The 26,417-nt window shown below is 46.3% G+C and overlaps 1 protein-coding gene across 1 annotated transcript; it reads left to right on the top strand.

Moving 5' to 3' along the window:
• Positions 1-21,495, top strand: ST3GAL1 (ST3 beta-galactoside alpha-2,3-sialyltransferase 1). Its single transcript, XM_024212783.2, has 6 exons — positions 1-72; positions 1,446-1,642; positions 6,023-6,202; positions 13,073-13,118; positions 16,096-16,215; positions 18,143-21,495. The coding sequence occupies exons 1-6, from the start codon at positions 1-3 to the stop codon at positions 18,314-18,316; spliced, it is 789 nt and encodes a 262-aa protein (XP_024068551.2). The 3' UTR covers positions 18,317-21,495.
• The last annotated feature ends 4,922 nt before the right edge of the window (positions 21,496-26,417 follow it).

Here is a 26,417-nt window from a genome sequence, read left to right as displayed (position 1 = left end):
ATGCCAGACTGGCTCAGACTTAGCCAGTATCATATCTCCAACAGTGGTCAGTACCAGCTGCTGCAGAGGAAGGTATAAGAACCCCACAGAAGGAAGTTGTGGAATAACCTGCCCCCAGAGAAAGTTACTTCCTGACCCCCTTTATTTAGAGGTTGTCTGAGTGCCTGATGCATGAACATTTAGCTCCTTTCCAAAACACTTATTTTAATCTTTGCTGTAAGTGTGGAAATTCTAATTGTCCATATAAAGGTCTAATCTCTTTTGAGTCCTCCTGCTAAGCTCTTAGCCTCAATGAAATCTTGTGGCTATAAGTTCCTCAGATCAGTTCTGTGTTGTGTGAAAAGGTATTTCCTTTTATCAGTTACGAATTTGCCACCTTCATTACTTTGTGTACCTTTATCAGATCCCCTCTTACTCTGCTCCGCTAAGGTAAACAGTCCCAGTGCAGATACCCTGTCTAGATTTTCATTTCAGAATGTTGTATGGACAGGGGGGTAAAATTTTGCCATGCAAATTAAAACGGCAAAGGTACATCTGTGTATGGGATAGTGGCACTTGAACAGCTCTGAGGGAAGCGGACGGTAATGTCTCAAAATCTGAACTGTGAACTTAGGCCATAGGAAGAGAGCACTGGAGGATCTTCACAGCAGCAGTACTTTTGGGCCCAGCCATGCGTTCCCTGCCACCTGTTTGCTGCTGAGCTAGTAGTTCTTGCAGAGCAGGGCCCCAAATAAGGGGGGCACAACCTTAGCATGGTTTCCCCCCCACACACACACCCCTCTAAAATCCTACCCTTCTCAGAATAGGGGAACCGCACCAGATCACCCACTAACGAACCTCCCCAGAGAATGGCAGAGCTGATGGACCAGCTTCTGTTGTGTCAGCAGGTGCTGCCCAGGTGCAGAGGGAAGGTAGCGTTGCACCTCCAGGATTCTGGGTTGCTCTGGGGGCTGCTCTAACTGATGGTGGCTTCCCCCTCCCCCAGCTACCAGCTGGCTCCTCCACAGCCCACCATAGCTGGAGATAGTGCCCTGGAAAAGTGCTGATCTGCCCTCAGCACAGCATGAGAGGGATGTCAAGGAGCTATAGCGGAGGGAGACTTAGGCTCTGGGAAACCAGAGGCACGTGTGTCCTACTGAATTCAGTGCTGGAGGCACTGAATTGAAGGGGATGTGCCATTGTCACATGTCACACTGTTGGCAGATGAGAGTAAGGGGGTGGGGAGGCAAGTGAAAAGAGGAGAAAATCAGGTTAAAACATGTGTGGGACGGAGGCTTCCGTCACTTGATTCCCCCCAGCCTGAGAACTGTTGCAGCACGTCTTGCAGGGAATGCCATCAGTGCTGTCAATGAGCACAGACGAGCATCAGGGAGAAGTGAGCAACACCCTGCTTTGATAAAAGCCTTCTGTGTTTGTGACCCGAGTGACCCTGTTCTTCCCAACAGAAATTGCAAGGAGAGAGCAATCCTAAAAATATCAACGACACTATCAAGGAATTGTTTGAGATCATTCCCGGTGACGGGGAGCAGCTGCTGGAGAGAGACGCCTCCCAGTGCAGAAGGTGTGCCGTCGTGGGGAACTCCGGAAACCTTAGGCAATCTCAATACGGCCAAGATATCGATGCCCACGACTTTGTGCTCAGGTGAGTACAGAAGAGACTCAGGGATCCTGAACCTCCTGATTGACTCAGTTATTTAACATTTGTCAGCATTTGTAGGGCCAAATTCTGCATTGCTTTACAGGGCTGCAGGGGGATACACATCAGAGCAGAATCCAGTGCTTGGGTCCTGAGCAAAATCCCACTGAAGTAATTGTCAGTACTTGAGTTGACTTCCATGGGAGTGGGATTGGGCCCTTAGCAACTAGCACATTACTTCTCCCTCAAGATCAGAACTGGGAATTAGTGTCCCTCTCTGAACAAAACGGAGGAGCAAATCCTGCACTGATGCTGAACACCCTCAATTCCCAGTGAAATCAATGGGAGTTGAAAGTACTCTGCTCCTTGCAGGATCAGGCCCCTAGCTGGCCAAATGCATCCTTAGCATCACTCCACTAGCATAACTGAGCTAGTTTGACCAGGGTGGAATTTGGCCCCATGTGTTAACTGTCCTAACCTGGCCTTGTGCCTGCTTTAAATGATGATGGGCTTCGTATAATTGTGTTTCCGATTCTTCATTTAAAAACCAGAGATTTTAAATAAATGTGATATTTGCTTTTACTGCTGATAGTTGGGCTCCCAAAGTGACTTTTACAAACTTACACTGATATAAAAGGCCAAATTCCGCTCGCTTTTACTCTGGTATATTCTCTACCCAGAAATCACTTCACTACTGACATGCCGCTACTTTTGCAGTGGAATGAAGTAGCTGTTCTATAGTGGACAGTAAAACCCCAGGTAGGACAGGAAGCAACTAGACAACACCAGTTGTGTTACAGTGAGCAGCATCACTAGTCCTCTCAAGTAGCAAATGATGACCATCGTGTCCAACTGAAAGTGCAGGGGTCCTTTTAGTGAGGCAGAATGGAACTTCCCCAATTGGAATTTAGCCTGGATATCTGGGTTGAATAACCTGATCTTTGCAAAACTTGCCATGGGGGATTCAGCCGCCACAGTGGTCAGAAGCTTTGTTTAAATCTCAACCAGCACAGTGAGTTCTCGCACTATTCGGGGGCACTGGTTCAGTACCAGCTCAGAGAAAAGAGTCCTGCCTATGGAATTGTCTGCACCAGAAGTATCTGGCTGGCGGGAGTTCTCCCATCCACCTGCTCTCTGGCATGTTGCTGCTAACCCTGTGGGATACAGTACAATCTGATACGGCTGCTGGCCTCTTTAGCTTCTGAGGCTTTTTTTTAACGGTAGCTAGGGAATAAGACACACAGATGTTTATCCCTGCTTTGAGACCTTACTGCTTACATCCTTGGGAGTGAGCCCAGGTCTACACTAGCGGGGGGGGTCGACCTAAGATACACAATTTCAGCTACGTGAATAGAGTAGCTCAGTGGTTCCCAAACTGGGGTTCGTGAACCCCTAGGGGTTTGCAAAATGTTACAGGGAGTTCTCAGGAAACAATTCCCTAATGGCAGACAGAGCTGTCCCTAGGAACCCTGGGCAGCACGGGGCCAGCAGCCCAGAGCCCCTGGACTCCCAAGAGCTAAGCAGATCAAAGCAAGCATCTCTATCAAACTTCAAGACTCCTTATAAGAAATGGAAAGGGAGGTGGATATTTTTTGCTGTTTTTAAAATTAAATAGGCAGCTAGTCTAATGTGTGTTGTTTGCCTGGACTGCTCAAGGCCTGAATGCTTGTGTAGGAGGAACTCTTTGAATTTGCTTCTTAAATACCTTCCTGCTGTTTCACATCTGATACTCCTTGATGAAACATAGGAGCCTTGTCTTATAAACAGGCGTATTCAAAGAGATACAAGCTACGAAAGTGAGATCTCAGAAGAGTGTTGCTGTTTTCATAATGTAATAAAAATACCGTAATGATAAATAATAATTAATAATAAATAGTGTGTAATAAGCATGTCATAAAAACATATTTTATATTTCCCAGATCACTGCTTTTATAATTTCTACTCGGGTAAAGGAGAAAATCCCTGGGAATATTCATTTTTAGGAGGGGGTTCGCGAGACTTGATATTTTAGTGAAAGGGGTTCACAGGTTGTTAAAGTTTGGGAACCACTGACGTAGCTGAAGTCGGCGTATCTTAGGTCAACTTACCTGGCCGTGAGGACGGCGGCGAGTCGACCGCTGCCGCTCCCCCATCGACTCCGCTTCCGCCTCTCGCGAGCTGGAGTTCCGGAGTCGACCTCCAGAGTCGACGGGGAGCGCGATTGGGGATCGATTTTATCGCATCTACACTAGACGCGATAAATCGACCCCCGATAGATTGATCATTACCTGCCGATCCAGCGAGTAGTGAAGACCTGCCCTGAGGAGACTGTATGTGGTTTTGAAAATGGGTCCTTTTGTCTGTGATCTCTACTCCGGTGCTTTCATGAGCTTTACTCAACACCAGAGCAATACACGCTAGCAACCCCCTGCTATGATGAGCAGTGCGGCTTTAAGCTTAGCCTTGAGCCTTATGCTGTGAAAGTTGTCACCTTTTCATCCTGTCCTAATAGGAACAAAATAAAAAAAAAACCCACCCCATTCTGACATTTGCATCCCCATGCCATGATGTTGCATCAATGCATGATGATGATTCATCCCCCCACGGTGAGCCGATGTTCTCACATATTGACTCAGTGCTCCAACAGAAAGGCCAGCCTCATGACGTGGTAACAATATGTTGTTGAACATAAACTAAATTCAGCTTCCATTGTCCTGTAAGCTAAAGGCCAAACTCTTCTTGACTTGCTGCTACAGCAACACCGTTGGCTTCAGTGGAGCTACCTGTGAGGGAAAGGCTTGCAGAATTTGGCTCTAGATTTTCAGCATACAAGTCAGGCCTGGGAAAACTTGAGCTCTTCTATGGACAAATGGCAACACTGAATTTGTCACCTGAAAAACCTGAAAGGAAAGATCTAGAGACTCTTTAAATTATCTGTAGATAATTTTGACCCTGGTGTCAGAATACATACATTGTAATTCACTAGCTCGGCCTTGAGACCCACCGGAAAGTGCTACTTTCAGGGTGAAGAACTCAAAGCACAAGCAGAGCCCAGCTCACCTTGAGAGTTCCCTTCCAATCAGAATGATTGATTGGGCCCTGTTCTACCCTTAGATATGCAAACAGCTCTTGCTGGACACAATGGGGGCTCTACGAATGGCTGGCTGAGGCTGACAGTGGCAGTTCGTGGAGATGTTTTCTTTGGTTTCAATCCCAGTGGGTTTGTGTTGAGACCCTGGAGTCTGGCTGTGATCTGGGTTCAAATGAAGCCCCAGACTCCCACTGAAACTACTAGACCCTCCAGCAGATCCGATTCTCTCAAGGCTCAAACCGCCTTTCTCTGATCCCAGGTTGGTTATGAAGTTTGCGAAACAGCCTAAAGCCAGCTGAGTTTTTTATCTTGCTTGGGGCTTATTTTTGGTAACAGTAAAGGATGAGTGTGAAAGATGGAATGTCATGGTCGGCATCCTCCATATCAGAGCTGTCATTTGTGTGTGTGAGGAGCTGAATGGCATGATCCATTGGTTAGCGCATGTGACTGGGAGCTAGGGAACTTGAGTTTTAGTCCAGGCTCCGACATTTACTCACAGTGCAACTTTCGACATGTCCCTTAACCAATTTGAGCCTCAGTTTCCTCATCTGTAAAATGGGGATGAGAGTTGCCCTCCTCATGGGAGTGTTGTGGGAGCCACTCAATCAATATTTGATCCTGGTGCATTGGTTACAACAGTGTCACTGAGAGCGGATTGCACTGCTGTAACGGACCGCTCACGGTAGCTTGCTATGTGCCTACCTGGCTCACACGGAGCAGTATCTTAATCTGTGAGTAGTCCTACTGAAATCAGTGGAACTACTCCTGGAGTAAGGCACGAGTCATTGCCACGAAGGGTGGCAGAGTCCTGCCCTGTGTTTGTAAAAGCCCTTTGACCTGACTTTGAGGCCTACTGTTTCTCACGGTCCTACATATGACTTCATTTAAAATGAGATCACTTTTTACCTCGACGCTACAATTCCTTACATACACTTCCATGTTTCAGTGGATTAGAAACTAAGGGCCTACTTCCATTTACACTAAGGCCTCTTAACCCTTGGCTAATGTAATTTTGAGCCTTTTATCGTGTCAGGGCAGTTAAGGGAGCCTTAGGATAGCGGCCATGAAAGGGTCCTGGGTGGGCGGGGCTAGCCTTGACTTCATTGCTCTAGCTAGCTTTGATCTAGCTTGATTAAAGCTAACACAGGTATATCTACACAGGCTGCAATCACACCTTCTGATTGCAGAGCAGACATACCCTTAATGGAGATGAGGACCCTGCCCAGTAACTGTATTCTCCGCACACCCCAGCTAGTAAGTTTGGGAAACAATTCTCCTCTTGATTTTTTTTTCTCTCTCTCCTTTCTGGGTTGCAGAATGAATCGCGCTCCAACTGCCGGGTTTGAATCGGACGTCGGAAGCAAAACCACTCACCACTTAGTTTACCCCGAGAGCTTCCGAGACCTGGCGGAAAATGTCAGCATGATTGTGATCCCCTTCAAAACGCTGGACCTGCGCTGGATTGTCAGCGCGCTCACCACGGGCACCATAAACTTGTAAGTAAAGCTGAGGCCGACAGGTGCTCAAGCTGAATGGGGGACATAGCAGCTGTGTCATCATTGTGACGCTTTCTTGGGGGGCCCAGGATTGTGAGTCACCTTGTTACCCCCTAGCCTCCAGTATGAGGGAGTCCAGGTGGTAACTGGGAATCGGCTCCCTGACACTGCCAAGCCTTCGGTCACTCAAGAACTCTCCTCAGGGCTCTGCCAGCCCTTACTTTGCCTGGCAGGTTCACACTTGGTGCACCCCAGTCCTGGAACGCCTCAGAACCATCCCTCTCTGGTATCCGGCCCCTGTCATTGGACACTCACAGGAACTGCCAGGTTCGCTGTTCCCAAGGGAACGGTATACACACCAGCTTGTTTGAATCAATGGGGGATTCACACTTCCTGCCCCAGCACTAAGAAGTATTTATAATAGAAACAATAATACATTTATCAACCAAGAGCAAAGATTCAAAAATTCAAATGAGTGGGTGAGCATGAATATTGGAAGCAGAATTGATTACACGTATAAAACAAAACTTAAAATGCAGTCCTAGGTCTACACTTACCGATGGTTACCTTTCCTGTTTATAGAGTAGATTCTCTCCCAAGGATTCAGTCTTTGACAGAGCTGCTGGTTGTCAGTCGTAACCAGGATCCAGGTTTTCATGACTACCCCGACCTTTCAAGGGGTTTTCTCGTAAATGGATAACACAGACGTCCTTTGTCTTTTCTCTTATACCGCAAAATTGTGTTTGCACCCCCGGGACAAGACTGTGGGTTTAGTCGCCGTGTTGACTTCATAGCCTTGTGTTGATTTGGAATGCAAATGTAGATCCCATTGTGTTTGGCTTAACTTTCAGATGAACTGAGACAGGTCAATAAACATCCTACTCTAACAGAAAACTTGTTTGCCAACTCTGCCTCTGAACGTATCTTCCGCACATGTACATAACTCCTTAAATATCACCCCTAAGTACATTACCCCATGTGATGAAAGCTTCCGTTAGCCACCTTACACAACCCTTTGTGGATAAATACTATGAAAGCAGTGTGTTAAATGTAGTGAGTTTGTCAGACCTGATAGAGAGTTTCTGTTACCAAGCATTGAATCCTTTGCCATTTGGCATTGAGGGGTTCTCTGGGTCACACTAGTGTATTAGCACAAAGTGTAACCACAGCACAAGAGAGACGAGGCCAAAAGCGCAGCATTGATCTAAATTCCACCTCTACCTGTGCATCAGAGGATTCCAGTTCTGCAGGCACACTCAGGAGCAGAATTTGGCCCTGCTGCGTTTTGTTTTCTGGTAACAGTTTGACTTTTGGGCGCATTGTGTGGTGCGGGCGTTCAGAACAGACTCCTCTTTGTCCCGTGCACAGCAAAACTGGAGAAATGGTAGAGAATGTTTGCTGCTGCTCTAAATCACCAGTGTCCTAGTCAGTTTCCATTTTGATTGCTGTCTTCTTGACCTGGTTTCTGGGACAATGACTCATTTTGGCTGCTCACCTCTCTCCTCTAAGGTGGAGTTTGTGGAGGAAATGAGTGGAAACTGTATTTTTTAGCCTTCAGATACACGAGGCTTCTATTGGTCATAGTTGAAGATAGAACTGGCTGGTTGGAGGGACCTCCAGTGGGTCCTTCATTATCCATTCTTCCAGCATGGAGCTGACAAGTGGCATCTGGCTCCTAATCCCACCAGCGAGACTCATGTACTGTGTGATCCATCCTGCTAAGCACTTCTGCAATCATTATCCCCATTTTACAGATGAGGAAACCGAGGCATAGAGAGGCTGGGGACTTCATCAAGGTCACACGGCACATGAACACCAGAGGCAGAAAAAGAACCAAAGCTACCTAGTACCTAATGAGCCCATTTGGTCAAGTCATTTAATTGGTCTACCTCAGTTTTCCCCATCTGTAAAACATGGACAGTGATCTCTTAAGTAGCCTACTTCCTCCACAGGAGTCTGGGGAGGGTTAATTGGTTTAATGCTTGTAGAGTTTGGAATAGATTTGCATGCATGTATCAGAGATCAGGTTATATCCCCAGTATCACTGTATTTGAAAAGTTCAGCAATAATAATGAGGGATTGTCAGAGTAATTATAAAAGGGAGAGCTTCTTCACAGTCTTTCTCTCTTCCTCCAACTCCCAATCCCTCAGTTCTGTCCTCTCCTTCCTTCCCTTCTCCCCAGCACATAAAGCAAACCTAGTGTTAGATTCCTTGTGTGATTTCATTTCCTGGTGGGGTATTGTCTCCCATTCTGAAGCAGTCTGTATAAAGCAAACTGTTTGCTCAAGATCTTCCTAGATCTGTGGCTGACAGCTGGCGGACCAAGAAGTTAGTCCCAGGGAGTGGCAAAGAGGAGTGGTCTTGACTCTGCACAGAATTACCGGTAATTTGTCTCCAGCTGTGTGACTCAGGCAGATTCCAGAGGTTAGATAAACAGAGCAGAGGAAAAGGGCTCAGAACCACCTTGTTTTCCTCCTTCCTGGTGAACAAGGGACCTGCTCCTCGTAGCTCAGAAAGAAACCTGCGGCCCAAGGAGACTATTGACCAGATGTGGGTAGGCAAAGATGCCGTGTCATGGTGCTGTCAGAGCAGACTTGCACCGGTGGGCTAAGCTCATGGTGTAGCTTAAGCAAGAGAGGATGGACTGCCTCGGTCCCTGACTCCCCTGCTGCTGTCTGCCAGGAGGGGCTCTAACCCCACAGGTGGCTCAGCTGGGCGTGGGTCACTTGGGAGCAGGCCCTGTAAGTGCACATGCTGAGTAGGACCTGAGCATTCCGGAGGAGACCCAGAGGAACTCCAGTTGAGTCCACTGCGGGAAAGCCCTGGGGAGTAGATTAAAGGCCCACATCCCCCATCGCTTGGCCAGGCTGCTGAGAGGCAGCAAGCAGAGGCTCCAGAGTGGCTGTGTACATGGGCCTTCAGAAGACAGCACAGGAACACTGAGAGAGGGGCAGTTCTCCCTTTCACGTGCTGGGACTCTCCTGTGAAGGGGATTGGAGATGAAAAGATCTGTGTTCTTTCTTCTTCGTTTGATAAACAAATGGAGAGGAAGAGATGCCAGGTGGGGAAAGCTGGACCAGAACTTTGTGTCCACCCCCACTGCTCCAGCAGCTACCTCTCACCCTCCCATCCACTTGATGATCGCTGCAGAAGAGCTTGGCGAAGGGGCAAGGGCTGCCTCTGAACATCTGCTGAACTAACCCTGGGTGGAGGGGGAAATTTTTCACTGGAACAACAGTTAGTTGGGGCTTGTCTACACCACACAGCTTTTAGGGACAAGGCTGTGTCGACACAGCCTGGTTGCTAAAAGTCAGCGTGTGTAAACGCTCTTTGTCGGCACTTTTGCCGATTAAATTCTTCCAGCCCCACGAGCGGCGTTAGCTATGTCGGCAAAGCCGCATTCACACTGCCACTTGCGTCAGCAAAACTTTTGTCTTTCGCGGGGGGGCTTTTTTAAGTACCCGTGAAAGACAAAAGTTTTGTCGACAACTTTGCAGTGTAGACAAGCCCTTGTTGAAAGTTGACGCATGAAAGAAGCTTGTGGTTGTACTGTATAGTGAAAGCATCCCTGCTTCATGTTCCACTTTGGTGCCTTAGCTATGATTCATCACACGTTAACTTGTAGTAAAAATGTGTCACATCACAAGCAGTCTTTAAGGTGGCAATTAAACTGTACTTCAGTGACTGTTCTTTGTCAACACTGAACTATGAATACACATAAAACCGACTTATCTTTTGCTTATCAACTAGCATTCACTGGCCCGTCCCTGGGCATGGGTTTTTCTACGGAACTGTGCACTTCCCATTTTTCTTAAGTAGGAAGTGATATCCTGGTTATAAATCATGACTTAGGGTGTTTGCCCCACAGCACCCATCATTGATGATGTCCCTGTGCATGCAGAGAGCAAGTCTGTGTCAAGCTATTTCCCTTCTGGGAAAAGTGTTTTGAAACGTTTTAGCCCTTTGCTCAACCGCAGTGCCTAAAGCAGAAAGGAAAAGTGGAGATTTACATGAATATCTTCACCCACTGATGATCAGAGCTGTTTGAAATGTTGCTAAGGAAATCTATTTCTAAAAAAATCCCAAATCTGGCCTTTTTCCAAAAATGAAAGTCAGTTTTTGTTTTTTTTTTTTTCAGAAACCCTTTCTTTTTTCGCAGTTTCCTATTTTTTGATTTTTTTTTTCCTAATCCCACTCTTGCTTGAGAGACAATGTCACATGCTGGGGATTTTGAAAATCCAAAATTTTCAAAACTGGAAAAGGGGGGGTGGAGGGGGGGTGGAGAACGTCGCTTTTGAAAATTGTGATTGGTTTAGGCAAATTAATTAATTAAAAATGCAATTAAAAACTGCAGAAAATTTTTGAAAAACAAAAAATTGGTACATTTTTAAAACAGGCAGAAGAAACCCATCTTTGACTTTTTTCCTCAGGTTCATTTCCCTCTCTCCCCCCTCCCCCACTCCCGCCCAAATAACTCTATGGATAATAACAATCTGTGAGAAATTCTGCTCTGAAGTCCTGAACCAGAGCCTATGGAAGTCAACAGGAATCTTTCAAATAATTTAGATCAGGTTCTTAGTTACACCTTTTCAAATCAGTGGAGTCAAATCACTAGCATTACTCCCGATTTACACCAGAGTGACTGAGTTCACGGTCTGGCCCTCTGTCTGCAGCTTTGTACTGATTATTATAAAACACAATGGAATCCTCTAATCTGCCTCGTTAAATAATAGGCTTTGAGGCAGGAGTAAATCATGTATTGTTTATTCATTCATAGAACGTATCCCAGCACTTTGCAGAACATCATCAGCCAAACAAGCACTTATGGAATAATAAACCAAACAAAAGCAGCAACTGGAGGTGCCTTTGGTTGTGTTTTAAAACAGACGAGGCCCTGCTTTGCAGACAGACCGCAAGGCCCGCCCTTGCCAAGCTGCCCATACATAGGGGCTGGCTGCAGCATGGGTATCAATCTCCCTGAGCTGCCAGTCAAACTGAGAGCGAGTCTGGACACAAGAGGCTTCTGTGCAGCCACTGTGCCACTCGATGAAAATATGGTAAAGAGAATCAGTGGTAAGCTGCCCACGTGGCTTTGTTTCAACAGCCCTGGCCCCAGCTCAGGCCCCACTGTCGGATTGTCAGGGCAGCACTTTTTGTGTCTCAGCTGGTGTAACTGGATCCCTGCTGCCTCCTGATTCCATTCCTCATTCCTCCCTCAGATCAGCTTATGCCTACTAGCTTGTGTGGTTCAGCCTGAAGGCTTTGCTACAGGCCAGTAACGCTGGGGCTGAAAAAGCCCCATATTCAATTTGAACGCTCTCTCCTTCAGACCCAATTCGTGCCCTCCTTTGGCGATTCCTCCCTTAGTTGTGATTTGTCTCTCTCCCATCTGGACTTTAGGTGCTCTCGCTTTCCTTTCTGCCAGGGTGCATATAGTCACCCGGCCGTGCAAGATCTGGAGTAGATGAGAGGCCCTCGGAATGCAGGAACATTTGACGATCACTAGTTCATGCCCACTGATCTGCCCCGTCTCCCAAAGTCCATTCTCTTCGTTCCCCTCACTCATTCACCTGCCGACTCTTGCAACTTCCAGCAAAGGAGCACTCTTGCCTTCACAGTCCCGAATATGACCTGAAACCACCAAGACTTCCTCTGTTGACTGTGGTAACTGTCCACACTACTGGGACTATAGCAGCAGATAGTTATGGCACCATAACTATATCAGCATAACTCCATAGGGTGAGTGCAGCCTACACCAATGGAAGGGGTGTTTCCATCATGGTAGGAGCAGCACCTCCCCAAGCGACGGTAGCCGGGTGGACGGAAGCACTGGATTTTTCACGCCCCTGAACGCCGAAGCTATGTTGACCTAAGTTTTAAGTATAGCCCAGATGTAAGAAACAGCAACAAAGGATAATAGAGAAGGGCTAGATAAGCAGATTAATGTAGGCATGAGTTAAAACTAGGAAGGAGTTAAAAATATACCTAATAATAAAAAAGAGTTAAAAATAAACTCTAAACATTTAGATCCAACCAATAGGAATCTTGCGGTGCTTTCCTTTCCCTCCTTGGTGGTTTGTTCAGATGGTGAGCTCTTTAGAGTGAGGATCTGTCTTGTTATGTTTTACAGCAAGGATCGAGCGTAGTTTAGGGTGCATTATGAACAAAAATGAAACCAGTGCTCTTCAAGAAAACGCACGGACACTTTAAGTGTGTGTGTTTTGGGATCCCTGCACACATGTGACCAGTAGTATTATACCAGAATGGCTTGTGCCTGGGATGTAGAGGAAATCAGGCTTTTCTTTTTGAACACAGGACTCTGGCCTTCACCAAGCCCAGGGACTCGCAAGCACAACTGTAAGATCTAGCCACCAAGAACTTTACATTAGCAGCTACTGGCAACTTCTGATTCTTCCCAGCTGTTTGAGAGGGGAGGGACAGTGTTCTGAGGGCATGTGGGATGGGGCCAGGTACTGTGAGTGGTGGTGTGGGCGGTAACTGCCTTTCTATTAGTAGCAACTGAATAATACCTCTATGCATCCGCTCAAAGTAATGAATCCTTATACAGAACGATTAAGAGGGAGGGAGTCTCCCCCTAGTGGTGAAATGTATGCCAGCCATGCATTAGGCTGAAAACAAAACTCCGCGGTTAAGGTCTGATTCATTTCTGTGTGGTCATTTTTCAATGATATGTTGAAATGGTAGCATATTTTCCATGAATTTGTTATATTTATTATTTTCAGTCAATTATTCTTATTTTAACCTCTTCCTGATATTTTTTTTTAAGAATATACTCTTTTTTTCTTTTTTACTTTAAAATGCACCTTTCATTTGACTTTTACTAATCTGGGTATTTTTTTCTTTAACAGCACATATGTTCCAGTTCCCCGTAAAATCAAAGTAAAAAGAGACAAGGTGAGTTGTGTCTGTTGGTTTATTCTGTTTGTTAATCATCCTGCGGAAATTGCTGCCACAAGATATTCTTGGGACAAATAGCTTGGGAGGATCCAAAGAAGTCTGCAAGTAATTACGAAAGTAATAAAAATACCCACGGTTACATTTTTAGCTGGGCTAAAAATTTACAGCCTTGTGGTTCAGCACTAACTAACCATTTCTGCCCATTATGAAGGTTTTATAGCTTCCTCTGGTACTGATCAGAACCATCTGGCCTATTGGTTTGATCCTATGCAACAATTTCTATGTTTCTCCTTGACATAGAATAAAGTCTTAGAATAGCACTGCTGTAAACATTGAACAAGATATACAATGTTTAGTTTTCCGTCAGCAATTGTGCATGCTTTTTTCTTTTTTTAATTAAATTGCTTGAACTCAAGGCATGATTCTCATTTTCTAGGACAGGAGTTCTCAATCTTTTTTCCATCACTCCCCCCAACTTTTTTTTTAACTTGAAGCCCCGGTCTTATACAATGAGACTTTCCAATGTGCTCTAGATGGAACTGGGGCCATTTAATATATTGATTCCAATAAAGGGGATTCTACTTTAAATAAATCAGTCATTTGAGTTGGCGGTCTAACAGTGCATAGGCCAGGAAACCTTTCAAAAGCACGTACCTTGTTATTCACAGACTTTTCAGGCAGTATTTCTCGATTTCAGCATTGAAGAGTGCTAGTGGGGGTTGTGACCCCGTGATCCAGTTTGTAATGCCACTCAGTGAAATTTGGCCCAGCTGCCCCTCCACCATGACAGAGGGGCAGAGAGGCAAAATTTCAGGAAGTGGCATTGCAACCCCGTGAGTGAGTAGGAAGGATCGCAGCCCTCCCACCCCAGAAAGTTTGGTATGCCTCCCCAGGAGAGCGCCCCGCCCCACTGAGAACTGCTATTCTAGGGAACTCTTTCTTTGTATGCACAAGAGGAAGACAGGTAAACTTTAAACAAATCAGAGGATGAAGTTAATGAAAAACTCCTAATGATTTCAATGGCCATTGGATCAGGCCTACAGAGCATAGTCAGCCTGAGGAATTCACTTACCATAAAGAGGTCAAACAGATGTTTCATGCTTCAGGGCATGAATACTGCATGATTTCACAGGTGAACAATGGGTCATTTCACCTACCTCTGACTTAGGACTACTGCTGGAGGAGGATTCCAGCCCCCACAGATCATTGATTTAGTCTGTTATTGTGTGTTCCAGATCCACTACAGAAAAGCTTAGGTAGCATGCAATGGGTTGTGGGGAGTAATTAAAGGCAGGGAGAGAATCAAACTTTTATTTTCAGATAGCCATTGCAAGCCTTTGGAGTCCTTTAAGCAGGAGACTTTCAGAAGCACCAAAGCAGTTGAGGTGCACGAGTGCCATTGAAGTGAATAGAACTTGTGCTCCTAAACCCCTTAGGCACTTCTGAAAGTCTCTCCCTAAAACTACAAGTACAGTCTTGGAGCCTTAAAATTCCAGCTGCCCTAAGGGAATGGATGGGGTTTTGTAACAAACATTCCTTTCCTGCAGAGTAGGTGGAGACTGAATCTTCCAGTGCCGTGAACTGTCTCCTCCTTGGGCACTGTTCCCCATTATAGACAGAAGCGGCTAGAGGTTCTTGAATTTGATCCCATGTGTGTATTTGATTTTTTGTCACATATTTAAATTAAAAAAATACAGTGAATCTGTTTTAGGTATGCCGATTATTCATGGTCCCATCACTGCTAAAATGTAGGGCACACCTTAAGAAACATGCCGGGAAGCATAATCTAGTGGTTAAAGCACTATGAGTCAGGAGACCTGGGAGCTGCCACAGACTTCAGGTGTGATCTAAGGCAAATCCCTCTGCCTCCGTTCTCCCGCTGTAAACCAGGGGGAAATGATGATACAGTAGGTCCCTATCTGTCATTCATGAACCCTCACATCTGTAAAGCTCTTTTGAGATGCTCTAAGAGAAGGCGCTAAGCTACCATTATTATAGAACACAGGCCCTGGGCGTAGCTGGCAAAGTCAGAAGTCATCCCAAGTGGCTTTTAATTGATGTGCCAAGCCATCCAGCACCTTGGCATTGCCTAGCCTTAATAGCCCCGGTCAGAGTTGCATCCTCCAAGAACATGGCATGGAGTTGGGAAGGAAGTGACATGATTTCTCCAGCAAGGCAGTGAGGGTTTCAGGAAAGGAATGACAAAGGGTGCTGAGGCAGATTAAGCCTGGGCCGAGGCTGTGTGGCGTGTCCTGGCAGAGAGAACAGCAGCAGCTCAGCGCATCGGTGTAGAAATAGACTTCCTCCCCCACCATGAAAAATGTAAAACACCCAGTGAGAAGATATTACACAGAGATATCAGCAATTAACCTTGCTGTAGCTCCCATCACAAACTCGGCATGGGAGGGCCAAGCGGGGCTGGAATGGAAAACCCTAGCCTTAGCCAGCATTGCAGATGATGGAGGTGTGAGGAGTGGATGTTGCCTTTCCACTCTGCTCTGAATGAGGAGCGGCCCCACAGGGAAGGGGAACGGACTGTCCAGGGACTGTTCTAGGCCTGAGTCTGCCAGTGCAGCCCGGGAATGGGGGATGATGGTCTTGAGGACTTGCCAAGCACACCTCTGCTGAGACTCTGCTCTGAGGGAAGGATTTGGGGCAATGCATAGAACCAGGAGTTATAACACTTGCTGCTCTTTGGAACTTTCCAGCCAGGGACCTCAATGTGCTATGTACGTATTAATCTGCCCCATAATTCCCCTGTGAGGCAGGTGAGTGTGATTGGTGCTGTACAAAAACAGAGGTTCAGGAACTTGCTCAGAACCACACAGTGAGACTGAAGCTGAGCCAGGAATAGAAGTCCAGGCCCGGATCCTCAGCTAGGGTCAATTTTTCTCCCCACCCACCCTAACTGTCCTGTTAGGGAACAGCCACTGTTTCTTACGAACTATGAACGCAACTCTCCGATTCTCCACAGATCCTGGTCTATCACCCAGTTTTTATCAAATATGTTTATGACCACTGGCTGCAGAATCATGGAAGATACCCCTCGACAGGCATTCTGTCAGTGATATTTGCACTCCACCTGTGTGATGAGGTAAAGAGCAAACTGTTCCATTCCTCGCTTCAGTGTACACTGATACTATGTTGGGGTCAAGGGCTGTAATTGTAGCAGATGCTAACATGAGAGCCCTAGATCATTTGTTCATCTTCGTTGGCCTCTTTCCATCTTTGCTTCCTCTTACTTCAAGTTTCCTTCAGCGTTTATGATTTCAGCTGTTAGACAAAAGGTGTCTTTGACCCAGAGTCGGAGATAACATGGAAACAGTCGCAAATATAAATGAATTCTTAAACAAAATTAAAAAAAACATGATTAAGCATTAGGGTTTGAAGTGCATTTCAGAGAAGTCCAATTAAACACAAGAAGTCCTCAGCCAGCTTGATCTCATGTAATCCATATGCCCCTTCTGTGTATGGCAGATGGCCAGTTTCCCAGCAGTACCTTTTGCTTTCTGGGCCTGGGAGTTTATACAGTGGGGACAATTCCCTCCACTACAGGAATTACTGGGTGAAATTCTCTAGCCTGTATTATGCAGTTGGAAACATGCAGGGGGCATGGGCAGTGCGTTGTATAGACTGGGGAAGGCTGTGCCTCCACAAACAGCCTGGCGTGGCCCTGCCCACACTCCTCCCCGAAGCCCTCTTTGCCCTTGGCCCCAGCCCAAGCAGATCGTTCCTCTTCAGGGAAGCTGCGTGCTAGGGCTAGGGTGGCTGGGGCCACCCAGTGCTGGGGGCCCCGCCCGGCGCTCGGTTGTGGGGGCGAGGCTGGAGGCACTGGGACTGCCCGCCCTGTGGTCAGGAGCCAGGGGGGCGCGCGCCGCCTGCCCTTTGCTCGGGGCCTGGGGGGGATACGCACCACCCGCCCTATGCGCCGAGGTTGGGGGCTGGCAGCTGCAGGGAGGAGTGGGGCTCCGGTGGGGGAAGGAGGGAGGTCCTCAGACAGTGGGGCGAGGCCAGCTGGGGGCCAGCATCCCCTGGCTGGCGGTTCACCCACCGCCCATGCTGGGGGCGGGGGGGAGAGAGAGGAGGCTCCAGTTCTCTCTGCCCCTATCCCTAGCAGCTGGGGAGGCGGCGGGCCAAAAATTCTAGCCTGGGATGAGATGCAGCCTGCAAAATGTCAGTGGAGTTGTTTGTCTCTTTCTTGCAAGATATGTTTCTTTCTTGGAAATATGTTTATGAAGGAAATCCAAACCCACAGAAGAATAACCTTAACCTGCTATGAAATATTGTTGTTGTCCTACAGAACCAATGCAGCGCAGAGCACTTATTAGGGGGTAAAATGTCCATAGGGCGGAGTCCTGAAGTCGGCACTCAGTCTAACTCCCCCTCACATCAATACTTAACTAAGGACTGAGTAAGAGTTGTAGGATTTGACCATAGTGCCAATAAAGTACCCATCATGCCTTTGGGTATTGATGCACGTGCAGCCGGCGCTCTGGATAGGTAGGCATCTAAATGTGACTAGACAAGAGTTGTCATTTGGAAAAGCCCAATTAAATATGGTAGAGAGGGGCCAAAAATTTCTCCTGTCTTTGAGGTCTTCATTCAGCAGAGAAGGGATTTTCCACCTAGGGCTCATGACTCCTGGGGTCAAAAACTGGTTTAGGCTGTCATGACCACCCAGTTCTTTCAATGTTGCTAAGTGGCAGGGAAGTCCTGGCTAGGCGGAGAGGGGTTCCAGGAGGACTCAGGTATGGAAAAGGAGGTCCCAGTTTGATTTCCTTAGATTGAAAGCTCTTTGGGGCTGGGACTGTCTTTTTCCCCCCTGTTTGTACAGAACCTAGCACAACTGTGTCCTGGTCCATGACTGATGTGCCTAGGAGCTACCACAACATCAGTTATAAATAAGAGCAGTGCAGAAAAGGTTGAGAATCACTAGAGTTTCCTCAAAATGTCAATTAAGAACACACCAAGCCAAAGGCAAAGTCTTTCAGGATGTAACATTTTTCATTCTCTCTCGTTAGGTGGACGTGTACGGTTTTGGAGCAGACAGCAATGGCAACTGGCATCATTACTGGGAAAACAATGCTTCCGGGGGGGCTTTTCGGAAAACCATGGTCCATGATGGGGATTTCGAGTCCAATATCACTTTGACTCTTGCCTCTATTGACAAAATACGTTTTTTCAAGGGCAGATGACCCTTACCATAGGCAGGGATTTGTGGCTGCAATTTCCAGCAGGGGTCAGTTACTGAAGTGTTTGAAGTGGCTTATCGAAGATGATCTTGGGAGCTGACTATATTTGAATATCAGACTCTGCAGCTGAGGAAGTGTGTCTCACTGCTGTGACGATCATTGAATGAAAGTAGCATGCAGTATTGGTGCCATACTGCACTTGATTTCCTTATTTGAGAATAGAGACGTTGGGGACCTAAGGATCAATTATGGGGAATAAATGATGTGCGGAATCACAGGGGATGTATGGAATTATGAAATCTTGAAATACTGGGAGAGATGTGCCTCTTGCTCTTAGGGTAAACTAGGGGATCATTTTCTAGGAATTACTGTATGTGTGTGTGCTTTCCTTGCATAAGGCAGGAATGCCCTGAAGAGGAGAGGTGAAAACAGCTTCCTGAATGTCCCACCAACATGGCTGGCTATGAACACTGTAGTAAGGATTACCTCAAAAGAACACGTTCACTTATTCTGTTGTTGATCTTTTCTTTAAACCATCTCTTCTCTTCACTGTGTCATTTCTGGTTCTGCATTGTATTATGGACAAAGGTGATGTACCTGACTTGCAAGGAGTAATGGCTACCTTTGGCAATGTATCAATCCACATCGAGAAATTCTGGCTCAAATCCTTCATCTCCAGTTAACTGCATATTTTAATGTAGCATCCTACACAGCCATAATGAGACGAAGAAAATGAAAATAAGATTGTGATTGAAAATGCCAGCCAAAATGGCCTTTTTAGCCACTGGTTTGTTTGGGTTTCTTTAAATATAATTTTATTTTATTTTATTTTTTGATAGATACTCTGAATGCTAATTTTTGTTGAATCCATTCAAGGTAGAGCAGTGGACATTTTTTTTCTTTCAGTGCCTTTTATATTGGTGCAACAGATGTAATTTTTTTTTAAAGACGAAAATCCTAAATTAAACTTTTTATAGGAAAAAAACAATTAACCAAAGCTTAGTCTCTACACGGTATCATTTTGTATTCTAAACTAATAATGACATCGCCTGTGTTCTACTTGAGGAGGGTAGTTTTTAAAGGTAACTTTTACCTTTTTTTTTTTTTTTAAAGGAGAAAAAAATCCAAAAGTTGATAGGAAATTTTTTATTCTATTTTTTACAACTTAGAAGGTGATATCTATTTAAATGTATTTAAGTGAAAGTATCGGCACAAGGATGGGAGCTATAGGAGTGAACAGAACTGCATGGGCATCTACCACGGCATATCCTCTATGTATTGATTCTACAGTATGATCCAGACCTCGGAAAGATTTGTGTCTTTAGACAAATGTATATATTCACATTATTACTTCTATGCAGCAAGGGGTGAATAAGAAATGTTGTATTGGAGACTTTGTCTACACAGATTCTTCCTAAAATCTATTTGACCTTCATTTCTGTTGTTCATTGATATTTTAAACATGTGTTAAAGTATGAAATCGGGAGGGGAGGGTGATTTGAGGACGGTAGCACTTGCTTCATAATATCATGAAGATGGGATTCAAGGAATCTATGAACCATATCCAATGCCCAGGGAAGCCAGTGCCAGTCTTTCCACTGAACTTTAGTGGGCTCTGGAGCAGATTCTGAAAGAGCTGCAGGTTTGATATTTTTCTTATTTTGTTGGTTTTTGTTTTGTTTTAGGGGTTTTGTTTGTTTGTTTGTTTTTGTGACTGGAATCTGTGGTAATTAAACACACACACATACCAGCTAACTAAGAAATAGCATGTTCATTCATTAGCCAATTTGGTGGCAGTGTCTGTTTTAGTTACTGCTATGTCAGTACCATAGGTGAAAGCCTGGCCCCCTGAAGTCAATGGAGTTTTGCCATTGACTTCAATAAGGCCAGGATTTCAGCCCCACATTTTTTGCTGTGTCTGGTTTTTCTGAGTGTGTGTACATTCAGATTTACAATGTGATGGCAAGATCAGTCCAATTCTCTCTATTTATGACCTCCATCCTCCAACCACTTGCCAATGTGAGTAACTTTACACACACAAGTTGGCCCACTGGATTCACAGAACATGAAGGACAAGCTTCACACACGTCATTTTCACAGTAGCTGCCAACCTTTTCCATAATAGGACACCCCCCCACACACACACACCCATGACTCTCCATCCGTTTACCCATGACACCCTCCCTTTAGCAATAGGGGAAGGTCAGAGTTCTCGAAACCTGACACCTGTTAGTAACCCCAATATTGAGAGCTGCTGTCCTAGAAAGATGGGCAAAAGAGCCACTCTCATGCAAGTTTCCAGGATAAGGGCATGATTCTGCAGTTGTAACAAAAATTATCTTCTCTTCTAAAATCACTTTGTAGAAGAATGAACCATATCCACCTAAATCATATTTTTGATATTACCACTTTTTAATGATTATTATAATTCAGTGTTTCCCAGGCAGGTAACAAACGACCCTGTTTCCCTCAAAATGGTTGATTTTAAAAAAATACTCTGAGAATTTGATTTAACAGCAGTGTAATGTTTTCCGCCTGTGCTTTGGTGTTTGGGTTTTGCAGAAACTTGTACAACATGAATGCTGTTCTTGCATTTCTTTTGTAAATGAGAAAGTTTGCCGATAAATTCCCTGTATATTTAAGTCATTTCTGGGGAAGACTTTCAAAGGTGCTCCTGGCAGTTCGGCACCGAACTGCCATTGGCTTGTAATAGAAGTTGGCAGTTTGGGGTCAAACTACAATTGAAAATCAATGCGATCTGGTTATCTAACTTCCAGTTTGCTTTGATCATCCAACTGGTTTCTAAGTGAAGAGGCAGCAAAAGAGGCCACTGGAGAATTCCATTCCCACTGCCAGTATTTTCAGCTGTCATCCTGCTAGGAACTGAGAACTGTCTTTTTTTTTTTTTTTTTAAAGGCTATAACATTAAATCTTGAACTGCATTTGCTACCAATGCACAATCTCCAAAGCACTTCTTGATTGCCTGGTTTGTTTTTAACCAAACTGAATTTCTTGAGCACTTTTTTTTTTTTGGTCTCCAGATGCTTCTTCCTAGTTCTCTTTCCTTGGAGCACATTGATTATTCTCATCAGTCTCTGTCAGATTGAAGGGTCACGCATACTTTGACATTTTATTTATTGTTGAATTTTTCAATTCAGTAAGAATCAAAATAAATTTTTTATTCTAATCAATCAGATTGTCAAAGATGTCTCTATCTGTACACCTTCGACTGCTATCTATCAGAGTGGCGTTATCATGAATTCCCAAAGGTAGTCTCCTGTGGTGGTCACCATAACTGGGTCTTAATCTGCCAAAGTTTCTTTCCTTCCCCCACTCAACCAAACCATCACAACTCATGCCTACTCTCCCCTTCAATTTAACTCATAGTTAGAATCATAAGAACAGCCGTACTGGGTCAGACCAAAGGTCCATCTAGCCCAGTATCCTGTCCTCTCACAGTGGCCAATGCCAGGTGCCCCAGAGGGAATGAACAGAACAGGTAATCATCAAATGATCCATCCCCTGTCGCCCAGTCCCAGCTTCTGGCAAACAAACGCTAGGAACACCATCCCTGCCCATCCTGGCTAATAGCCATTGATGGACCTATCTTTCATGAATTTATCTAGTTCTTTTTGAATCCTGTTAAAGTCTTGGCCTCTGCATTCTCCAGACTCAGCAATCCATTCCACCCCTTATGGCCACCTAATTCTCTCTTAAGAATTTGCTCCTGCCTCCTGCTTCACGTAGCTCCAGCTCCTTTGGCTAACAGGGAGAGCTTTTTCCCCACCGTCTCTGGATCCCATGCAGAAGCATCTCTACAGGCAGTTAGATGTATTCCCATTACCCTTATATCAGGCCCCAGAACACTCTGAGCAGGGAAGCTCTGCCAGGCCCACTCGAGTCTCTTTAGCAAACCCTAGGCCTGGTCTACACTAACCCCCCAAGTCGAAGTAAGGTACGCAACTTCAGCTACGTGAATAACGTAGCTGAAGTCGACATACCTTACTTCGAACTTACCGCGGTTCAGACGCGGTCCACACGCGGCAGGCAGGCTCCCCCGTCGACTCCGCGGTACTCCTCTCGCCGAGCTGGAGTACCGCAGTCGACGGCGAGCACTTCCTGGTTCGATTTATCGCGTCCAGACCAGACGCGATAAATCGAACCCGGAAGTTCGATTTCCAGCCGCCGAACTAGCGGCTAAGTATAGACCAGCCCCTAGTCTTCGACAGAGCAGACACCCTCTTATAGGATGCCGTGTCCTTGAGCTACCATCATGTGGACCATGTCAGCCAAAAAACTCCCAACTCCCTATGTAATAATATTACCGCCTCAAGGAGTGGTGGCCAGCCCAAACCTGAGTGATGCTGCAGCCCTGTGCTCCACTCACTCAGATTTGGAAGAGATGGGTATATGGGCTCATGGGTCAGGCTGCTGGTATGTAGGGGGGATGCCGAAGAGGAGAGTCAGGCAAGGGGTTGGGTAAACCTCCCTGAAATCAGTTTGAAAATGTTGGTCAGAATGGCTACCATTGCCTGACCCAACCCCATCACCTGGGATGCAGACAACTAGACAGAAGGCCTGAGCCCAACTCTTCTTAAAGGGCCAGCCCAATTGTGACTGTTGCCTAGTGTGAGAGGCGTTGTCAGGGCTGGCCTTTTGAACCCATTAAGGCTCTTCATCTGCAATAAGCTTTACACAGGTTTGCCCACAAAGGGTTCCTTACTGGGTGTGACGTTACCCTCTGGTGTTATCTGGACCGGTGATCTGCTAGGTCACTCCAATCCTTGACTCTGGGAACCAGCCTTACCCTGCTCTACTGTGAGAACCCCCACTCCTGGGCTGTTCACGCACAGCCTCTGGCACGTAAGCTACTCCTTGGATTGTGCAACCGAATGACACTAGCCAATATTTCTGGTCCCAGATACAACCCTAGGAACCTCCATCTTGCATTGTCCAGTTATGCCCGCTGGACGCTGCAAGCTTATATGAGTTTGTCAATTTAACAAAGAAATTGATATGTACCAGGCTTGTTATCCCAAGGGGAGTCTGACATGCTTCAAACGAAATGCACTGCTTCAGGTAGAATAAACAAACAGATTTATTAACTACAAAGATGGATTTTGAGTGATTATAAGTCAAAGCATAACAAGTCAGATTTGGTCAAATGAAATAAAAGCAAAACACATTCTAAGCTGATCTTAACACTTTCAATGCCTTTACAAACTTAGATGCTTCTCACCACAGGCTCCCCACTTTGATCAGCGCTTCAGTCATGTGGAGTGGTGTCTGTAGATGTAGGTGGAAGAGAGAGGAAGAGCATGGCAAACATCCCTCCCTTTTATCATGTCCTTTCTTCCCTCTTGGCTTTGCCCCCCCACCTTCAGAGTCAGGTGAGCATTACCTCATCATAGTCCCAAACTGACCAAGGAAAGTGGGGGGGGCGACTCACTCGAGAGTCCAACAGATCCTTTTGTTGCTACCTAGGGCAGCATGCTTTGTTCCTGTGAGGCTGGGCCAGGTTTGTTCCATACATGCCCTGATGAGGTGTGAACTGCCTTTCTGCTCTTGGAGAGTTTTGCCTGGGCCTGCTTTAAGCCATGAGGATACATTTTCAGCCTCATAACTATATACATGAAAATTATAACCTATAACAACAATTATTATAACATTACTATAACAACAATGCTCAGTGCATCATGAGCCTTCCGAAGAGACCCACCATGACAAACTTTGCATTGGAGACCACACGATCATTTTATAAAGATGAACGTGGAGGTGTAGGGTGGTCCCCCAAGGTACAGAGCGTCACACTGGGGTACTTAACCTATAGCCAATTGCCCCTGAACTGCTGGGAACTTTTAAGTGAGACGTCTAAACTTGGTAGAGCTGAGCTGCGAAGAAGGGGCATTACATGATCTGGGGAGGTGTCTGGGGAGGTGAAGGAATTGCGTAGGCTCAGTTTTTGGTTTGGCTGGTTATTTTCTGCTGTGGGAAGTTAGGAGCAGCTGCTACTGCTTTACCGTTGATTTGATTGTGACTTTAATTTCTGGCTCTCTCGTAAAGTCCAGGGCAGCTGGCTGTTCTGTTTGGGGGAACATGCTTATTCTACACCAGGATAAATGCCATTTTCAAATGGGTGGTAATGGGGCTGAAAGAGAGAGTGCACACACACACACACACATGTGCAGAGTGAGTGGATGATTTGCCTGTGCATGCGCTCTCACAGAGTAGACATTTTGCCTGGTGAATGGGGCTCGGTAGGTTCAGGTTCCTTCTCTGAAGAGAATCCCAGAATCATAGAATGTGGGGATGGAAGGGACCTTTAGTCCAGCCCCCTGGATTGAGGCAGGACCAAGTAAACCTAGAACATCCCAGACAGGTGTTTGTCTAACCTGTTCTTAAAAACCACCAATGATGGGGTTTCCACAACCTCCCTAGGAAGCCTATTTCAGTGTTTAATTAGCCTTATAGTTAGAAAGTTTTTCCTAATATTTAACTTAAAGCTCCCTTGCTACAGATTAAGCCCGTTACTTCTTGTCCTAGTTTCAGTGGACATGGAGAACACTTGATCTTTGTATCAGCCTTTAACATACTTGTATGGGTATGTCTACACTACGAGGGTAGTTCGATTTCACTTAAATCGAATATGTGGAATCGATATTGCAAAGTCGAACGTGTGTGTCCACACTAAGGACAGTAATTCTACTTTGTGAGTCCACACTAACGGGGCGAGCGTCGATATTGGAAGCGGTGCACTGTGGGCAACTATCCCACAGTTCCCGCAGTCCCCGCTGCCCATTGGAATTCTGGGTCGAGCCGCCAATGCCTTCTGGGTAAAAAAATGTGTCGTCATCCGTCCATCACTAACGCCCTCCCTCCCTCCATGAAAGCGCCGGCGGGAAATCAGTTCGCGCACTTTTCTGGTCAGTGACAGCGCGGACGCCACAGCACTGCGATCATGGATCCCGCTGCGACCATCGCTGCAGTTGTGGCCGTTCTCAATGCCTCGCAGCTTATCATACACCTTTCCCTGAGGCAGATGCAGAGAAATCAGGCGAGGAGGCTACGGCACCGCCGTGATGGCCTGAAGTCGGAGAGTAGCACGGAGCTGTCAGAAACCACGAGCCCCAGCGCCCAGGACATCACGGTGGCAATGGGTCATGTGGATATTGTGGAACGGCGATTCTGGGCCCGGGAAACAAGCACGGACTAGCAGGGTAACCGGTGACTTTTAAGTTTCTGTACAGAGAAGCTGAACCTGCCCCTGTTTCTTTACCCAGTTAAGGATGACTATCCTCTCCAGTTACAGACCCCCTCCACCCCCTTCCAAAAAAATAAAATCAGTTTTATTTTGTTATTGAACACCGTTGTCTTTAGTACTGTTTTCGCGGGAATCTTTGAAACCGGGGACGCAGACTGTGGTGGGGAGCGGGTGTAGTGTACTGATGCAAATGATCCTTCTAAACTCCAGGAATGACAGGATTCGCAGTGGCGGACTGGTTGTTTCAACGGAGCCTGCCAGCCCTCCTGAGCGGGACTGCGTGTATGTGGGGGCTATGTGACTTTATGGCAAGGGGAGGAGGGTTACAGCTCCCCTGCTGCGTGGCTCTGTGATCCAGGACAAGGACCGCTGCATAAGATCTGTAACTGCCCTCCCCCGCCACAAAGTCACAGAGCAAACAACCACCTCCCGCCCCCCACAGAACATGAAAACCACCTCCCAGACTGACCAGGGTAACTAGTCACTGCACTGTGTATGTGCCCTGCTGCTGGACCTGCCCCCGCCTCTGTACCCTGCTAAAGGTGACTGTCCTGTCCAATTACCAAGCCCCTTCCCCCCCTCCAGACAGACTCTCCCTCAAAAGAACCTGACTGAAACAGTAATGAACAGAAATGTATTTTTTATTAACAACCAGACAGGAAACTGGGGGGTGAAAGTCGGACGGGGGCTTGGGTGAGGCGGGCAGGAAAGGACTTTTCAAATTTTGGGGAATGACAGCCTTCTGGTGCTTGAGCAGTCTGCAGGGGTGGAGTGAGAGTTTTCACGGACTCTGCCACCCCTCCTTCTTTGGACTTTGGGAGAGGGGGGTATGGGACTTGGTGG

The sequence above is a fragment of the Terrapene carolina genome, unplaced genomic scaffold, assembly GCF_002925995.2.
Source record: "Terrapene carolina triunguis isolate 2854851 unplaced genomic scaffold, T_m_triunguis-2.0 Scaffold58, whole genome shotgun sequence".
Taxonomy (NCBI): Eukaryota; Metazoa; Chordata; order Testudines; family Emydidae; genus Terrapene; species Terrapene triunguis.
This window is presented reverse-complemented; position numbering and strand designations above follow the sequence as displayed.